At 47.3% G+C, this 7,220-nt stretch overlaps 1 protein-coding gene across 10 annotated transcripts in view; it reads right to left on the bottom strand.

Moving 5' to 3' along the window:
* Tmem164 (transmembrane protein 164) overlaps window positions 1-7,220 on the bottom strand; it is a 156,388-nt gene continuing 149,168 nt past the window's right edge. For all 10 annotated transcript variants that reach the window (XM_013150200.3, XM_013150201.3, XM_063246275.1 and 7 more), the window contains 2 exons: window positions 6,044-6,144; window positions 1-4,435 (listed from right to left, as the gene is read on the bottom strand). In XM_013150200.3, coding sequence (XP_013005654.1) covers window positions 4,229-4,435; window positions 6,044-6,144 — 308 coding nt within the window. In that variant the 3' untranslated portion in view covers window positions 1-4,228. The remainder of the gene's footprint in view (window positions 4,436-6,043; window positions 6,145-7,220) is intronic.

Genomic DNA, 7,220 nt, shown 5'->3' with positions numbered 1-7,220 from the left:
TACACAAATTAAGGACCATTTATTTCCAAAGGTGACTGCAGAAATCATCAGTACAATCAAAAGGTTTTACAAAACAGAGAAAACACATTACAAAACACCCCAAGAGATGAGCAAAACTGTAGGAGGGGGGCACAGAGCACTCAGGAACCAGCCTGAAAAAGAGGTTCACCCTGCTGCTGATTAGAGGTGTTAGAAAGACTGGTTCTGAGGGGAGCCCCTGCGTGCTCATGGTGGGAGGAGGAGCGAGGGGTCAGCCCAGCACACAGCAATCCTAGTTTGGGAATAAGAAGAGTGGGGGCAGATAAGTGGGGCAGAGGCATTTGCCAATGTCCAGGCAGAAATAATTACACATCAGCCTATCCTCTTTTCTTCACTAGAATAACACCAAAATAACTGAAGAGGGATTTAAAACAGAACACAACATTGACATCAAAAAAGCAAGAATTTCCAAAAACACCTTTGCTTTGGAAATGTTTTTTTTTTTAGTTTTTTCCATGACTTTGTTTTGTTTTTCGTGAGTTTTTTGTCTGCTTAGTGCCTTGAGTAGCAAACCAGTATGCAAAAATGCCAAAGTTAAGGGCAACAGCAAGCGACTACATTTTCCTGAGCACATATGGGGTCACTCTATTTACACAGGAAGATGGATTGTTCCCTCTTGCTGAAAGTTCCCCTTGGAAACTCAAGGCTATGTGGCCACAATGATCCCAGGGCAAAGCTACACTAAGAGTCCAGCGGCCCTTTGGGGGTCTTCCAGGGCATGCAGGGCAGTGGCTAAGCAGCCTGAAGAGCCTGTGGAGATCCCTTACATGTGTCTGCTCCTGATAAACCAAAACCAACACCAGTATCTTGTCTTACAGTGTCATACATGGCCTTTGTTTCCCCCCCCACACACACACCATGTCTCCTTCACTAGAAATGGTGCTGGCTCAATGTCCTCAAGTCCCAGAAAGTCTTTTTGGTAGACAGAGGGAGAATGGGCCCGTGTACGGCCTCCTGAGTACCCTGCTTATGCCCAGGACCTGGGCTGGCCCACAGATCATGGAAACCTGCTGACACCATGTTATTTGTGGAACGCAGTGGTTACACATATGGAAACCTGGATGGAGGCTATAGCAAAAGGGATGATCTGACAGCTAGGCTGAGGTACTGCCCTGCTGAACCCAATGACCCTGAAAATGGATTTTCTGAATGGTAGCAGGTCCATAGAGAAAGAGAGCATGTTAACTCAGGGAGATGGAGTTTGAAGCCTTGGAATCTCCTGTGGTGCCCTCAGGCTAACAGAAGCATGTCACTGTGCCTCTGAGAGAAAATTGGGCCTGATCTTTTTTGGTGTCCAAAACCAAATACTGAGAGTGAGGAAGTGCTTAAATTACTCAGAGTGCCACCCAGCACCCTGATATTCAGGATGAATGCTGCAAGTTTGCCAGCTCAACAGACTGTTCTCATTGACTTAGACCCTTGATTATAGTGACCTGGGACTCGAGGGACCACTCCTTTCCCTTCCTGAGGCTTACTGAAAGACAGTCTTGCATACATGCATAGAGCTTACATACCGGGAAAATGGCAGATGGCAGTTGGGCTGGAGTGGTCAAGGAGTGGTCTGGGCACTAACAGGAAAGCTCTTAGGAAAAACTGAGAAGCCAGACCCCACTGGTCCTGAATGTGCAAACTGCAGCTTCTTCCTTGGTTCTGTACCAGGGCCAGTGGCAGGCTGGTGGCTGGAAAGATATGAGGGCCACCCACAAGGCAGGCCTCTAATGATTCTGACTAGATTACCTGTCACTATGGGGGCTTGGACAAGGTAAGAGAGACAGAACAATTCAGATGTCCACTCCTCCTCAAATCCCCAAATTCCTTGTGGAGCCCATGAAAGTGGCCTGCTACCTGTTCATTCAACCCGCACGTTTGTGAGCCAGATTGAGCCACTGTAACTTCGCTCCACTTTGCTCTTTCCCTGACAGGTGTATCTGTCTCTGGCCTGGACATACTGGGCTCATTCATGGCTTTCACTTTCATCTCTCCTTCCAAGCACCAGAAACTGCCTGCCAGAATGGAGTGCTGAGTGGTAGCCAGGGCAGAGGCAAGCTTTTGGAGGCATGCCAGTACAGGGAAAGCCCAAAATGACTGCAATCTGTGCTATGTCAGAGATAGGAAGAAAGTACGTACCTACAGTCACACCACTGTGGTATTCTGCAGCTGGTCCCCAAATGGAGGCATAGATCTGCCATGTTCTGTTAGTGGCCAGGCCAGGTCCCCAGGAGCTCTTCCCATGCCCTCTTTCCACCCTTAGTTTTTCTAGAGAGGCCAAGGGCCACAGAGCCCTTGCATATTTTCTCACCAGACTCCTACATGAAGCAGCTTTAAACACATGGTAGGCTGAATCCAATCACTCAAGAGGTGCTTCCACTAGAGGGAAACCGTAGCAGGAGAGGCTTGGCCCAGTTCTTAAAGAGGGCAAAAACCAAAGGTTACATGTTGCAAGGAGCTCAAGGATAGCAAGGGCATTAATGCCCTCCCCTCTGGCTATCTGTGCCCTCCTCCAAGTGACCCCCTTAATCCCAGCAGACCTCTGCCAAAGAACAGTCCCTCCCAGGGCTACTTCCTCAGGTCTCTGTGTACTTAAGACTTTCCCACATGTTGCTGCCTCCAAGAAGTGCTTTTGCTAAAGGCATGATCACTAAACCACTGAAGCTCAATCTGTGTCTAATAAGGCTACACATGAAATACTGGTACTGAATCAGGGCACAAGATTGTCTAGAGTGGTGGAGGGCAGAGGAGGCTCACTGGAGGAAGTCATAGAATGAGCATTTCTGTTTTGAAGCAAATCTGATCTAGTAGCAGGCAACTGAGAACCAGCAAACCTCTAGTTACAGCATCCCTTCTTGAGGTCCACACAGGACTGAGCACAAATCAGGTGCTTTCAATAAAAGCTAGCCCTTGTGCAGCACTTCAGTCTCCACCTGCAAGGACCCAATCCTTCAGCAGCTCCCTTTCAAACTAGACATGGGCTTTGCAGATAGGCAGCATGGGAAGCATGTGATGCCTGCCTACCGTGCTCCACAATTCACCATGGAGTCTGGCTGTACCAAAGAAACCTGGCTGGAAGGAAACAATGCTTGGCAGGAGCTGTGGTTTCCCAAACCAGGATGTGCTGTATGCTATAAACCCTAAAAATGGATCTCCAGGGACTTTCAGAAATGGGCCCTATTGCAAGATTTTTCCTAATTGAAACATCCAAAAACAATCAAAAACGTAAAGCAAAACAATGCCAAATTCCTTGAAGCTCATTTTTCCTTGAAGCTGCCTTAGAGAGGCAGAGACACAGACAAAGACAAAGGAAAGCATGCTAAAAGAGCACTGCAGATTAAAATGGGATCTATTATCAACATGAACAGGGAACATGGTTCCAATCACAGGTTTCTCAAGTTATCATTTTCACTGATTATTTCCTTAATCTGTACGCTCACTTCTCATGGGGATGTGGATCAGTTTTCAGCTCTCCTTGGCAATCTGCACAGGGTCCTGCTTGATACTCTGATTTTTACTCTATGCCCTTTGGATTCATCATTGCAACAGTTCCCCAACCCACTCAGAATCTGGCCTTTCAGCAGGGGTGGTGCTCTCATCTCCCACCAAGGCAGAATCCTGGAGGGAGCGGCTGGGTGGTTCCCTACTTTGAGTTATGCCACTAGTGGGAATAACGTGGCCCAGGGAAATCCCTTGACTCTGGTCTTGCTGCTGGTAGAGAACAAGGCCTAATGTCCCCTTACAGTGGGGGCTGTGCTGGAGACAAAAGGAGATCCCCACATGAACATGGAGGTCCCTGGCAGTGGAGAAATGAAACACAGCCCAGATTCATTGCTGTGACACAGGCAGAACTACTGTTTGTTGTTCCCTGTCTCCTCAACCAGCTGTTGTTAAAGCACCAACAAGCAGAGTAAGAGGCCTGCTGACTGCCGTCTCCCTAGATAAGGCCACTGGGAGGGGGAGACAGAGCCAAGGGAGGGAAGGAGGAAAGATCCTGCCCCAGCACCACACCCCAGGCACAATGAGACATCCAGGGGGAGGAACTGAGGAAGGAAGAGTGGTGGAAGAAGGGGATAGAAAGGAGGAAAAAAGAAACACAGCCAACATCTAGTGTCCTCTCCCATGATTTCATCAAGAACTGGGTGTTCTCCAAGTCAAGTCAGGACTTGCTTCCTTGGGGAGACAAAAAAAAGAAGCACCTTCAGTCTATTTTCTTGGCTGGAAGCCGTAGCAAATCTAGCAGATATTTACACAAGGGCCCAGCCATGTATGAGAACAGGATGACCAGCTTCCCGTGGGTCATTGTCATGAGAGTCTGGTGTCCCGAGGCCCAGACGCGATACCAGGGGCCGTAGAATGGGTCTGAGATGGCCGGACACAGCATGTTGTTCAAATTCACTTCGGTGACCTGCAGGGACAAGGGAGGCAGAGTGAGCATTCGCCATCCTTAGGCTTTCTGTGGCTGTTGCCAGTTTGGCCCTCTCTAGCTAATGGGAGAGTAGCCAAGGAGGGATTGACCAATCCCAGCCTGTTCATAAATAAAATCTCTGTTCTGGGTTTTTGGAGTGGATTGAGGCTAAAGCTCTCTGGAAGTAATGGAGTAGGAGGTCCAGTGGAAAAGCTGTCCACTTTTGCTTAGGGTCTGGGAGTCATTGCCATTCCTATCTACTTAATGCCTAATCCCTGGAGAGACATTATGAAATGAAAGAGCAGTTACTAGTGTTGTCCCTTAGCTGATAATCAATCAAATAGGGCGATCTGCATCTGATCTCAAACCAGACAGTGCCCACTGAGCACTGTCATGCCATGAAGAGGTCTGAGGGGCATGCTGGCTCAGGGCTGAGTCCCCAGAGATTTCATGAGGTCTAGGGCATCTGCACATATTCATGAAAGATGGATGGGGAGTTATGTCGAGTGAGTGGAGTCTTCCTTTTAGGAAGCACAGCCAAGCATGGAATGTATGATAACACAAGCACACAGGCCACTGGAATTCAGAGTATCACTGAGGACCAGTTGGTAAGGAAGGGTGCATAATACATCCTCCCACAAGCACAGGAAGCATTCACACTATTGGCCAGCCTAGCCCTGGCAAATTACAACGGAGGCATTCACCAGGCTGAGGAAGAAAAGGTAACATCTCTTCAAGGTGCTTGAGACATCAGTTGCACATCCTCATCATGTAAGGTCACTCAAGGCTCTGCATGGCTAGTATTCCATTAATGCTGCCAAAATAAAACCAGACATACCACTCCTGTCCAGAGGACATCCAAAACCCCTTTCCTACCAGAGCTCTTCAATCCTGCTCACACTGAATAGAAGTCCTCATCACCTCTCAGGGAAGATGGAGCTTTCAGATCATGTCATGAAGAGGTAGAGAATTCTCTGTCCTCAAGAGCAAGGCAACTCACTCAGGGCATTCAGTCAGGTGTTGAACTTTTGGTTTTCTGATCCCTCCTGAGCTCACTCCTGAGCTCTTCCTCCTCATACCACCACCCAGATACACTTGCAATATCAGCGATCGTGGGCTCTAAATAGCTCAACAACTGGATCCAACCATTTTCTATGCCCAGGTAGTTCTCTGCAGAAGGCTGTGAGGGTTCCTCAACACCATGCTTCCACTGGCCACACAACACAGGGCAGTGCCTGAAAAAGGACCGCAGGCCAGAATGGATCCAAGGTCAGAGGCCTATCCAGGCCCAGGGCCAAGGTTAAGGTTCTATCTCTCCATGTGGTCTTGAGCAAACTACTTTCCTAGTGTAGTTCAAGTGGGCAGCGGTGAAGGGTATCTTTGCCAACCCAGGAATGAAGACAACAGCTATTACTAAAGGGTTCAGAAAACTTTGGAGAGGCCAAGGCTGTAAATCATAAATCAGCAACCCAGACACATCAATTTGACGTTCTGGCCTTTAGCATCTTGTATTTTCAAAACAAAATGATACACCAGCACCAACCAGGATTATCAAGATTTATGGAGAACTCCAAACAGAGGAGATAGAAGGGGAGATCAACAACTCACCAGGCCGAGGATCTGCAGGATGCTGAAGTGATAAAAGAACATGAGGCCAGTTGAGAGAAGAGCCCACCGGAAATTGCAGAGGGGCTCTGGTGTGTAAGCACCTGAAGGAGGAGAGAACATGGTGAAAGGAGAAACAGTGCTCCACTTCTCTGCACACAAGGATGCACAAGCTGCCATCCCTGGTGCAGTCTGCTCATTACGACCTTGCAGCATCTCAGAGAGTCTCACTGGTTAACTGGGCACTCCTACCAGCTCCTTCTTCACCACACTCTTAGATGCTGCGGCCATTGCAATGACAGGACTGTTTTTAGTATCAAAGTAATACATTCGCAGCACTCAGGGAGGCTGACACAAGAGGATCGAAAGCTTGAGCCCAACCTGGGCCACATAGCAACTTAGGAAGACCCTGTCTCAAAATAAAAAAGGGAGGGGACCTAAGTAAGTGCAACAGTCCTGGTCTCAGTCTTCAGCACTGCAAAAAGAAATACATATACATACACACACACATACACACACAAAACTAACACATTCCCATTAAAGGTGATTTAGAATGTTTTTAAGGAGGAAAAAGGCACAAGAGCAAAAGAAAAATGTCTCTGGTAACCTACTACAGGAATACACTCACTGCTTACATAATGGGGTGTGTCTCATTGGTCATTTTGTCTATGTCTCAAGATTTTCTTTTCTAAATTAATACATGGAATCTCACTGCATATACAATTGTAAGTCTTCATTTATACATTTACTTTCTCATTGTTCTAAAGAAAAAAATCACTGAGAAGATATGGCATGGTGGTTTAAAATACTAATTTTGAAATTAGGTAGCTCTGGGTTCAAACTGTGAACCTTCCCTTCCCTTTGAAAGCCCTTCTGACTGTGGGTCTGTTCTGACTCTGCTCCCAGGTTTTTTAGTAGGCTCTATCCAGGTAACAAATCTGGCACTGACTGGCCATATGGCCTTGAAACTATTGATAAAACTTCTAAATCTCAGTTTGCTTGCCTGTGAAATGGGGTCAACAGTACCACCAGGGTATGGCACAGTACATGTTCAGTAAATTTTGGATGCTTTCCTTATCAACACTACAATTCAGAAAACGCAATAATGTGCCATAGCCAATGGCTGTACCATGTAACAACTACTGAAGAATAGGTTCACAGTTGATAGGACATTGCAAGT

This window comes from Cavia porcellus, unplaced genomic scaffold, assembly GCF_034190915.1.
Source record: "Cavia porcellus strain 051 isolate PalLab524CR breed Dunkin Hartley unplaced genomic scaffold, mCavPor4.1 scaffold_3, whole genome shotgun sequence".
NCBI lineage: Eukaryota > Metazoa > Chordata > Mammalia > Rodentia > Caviidae > Cavia > Cavia porcellus.
The sequence above is the reverse complement of the archived record's forward strand: the minus strand, read 5'-3'. Positions and strand labels throughout refer to the sequence as shown.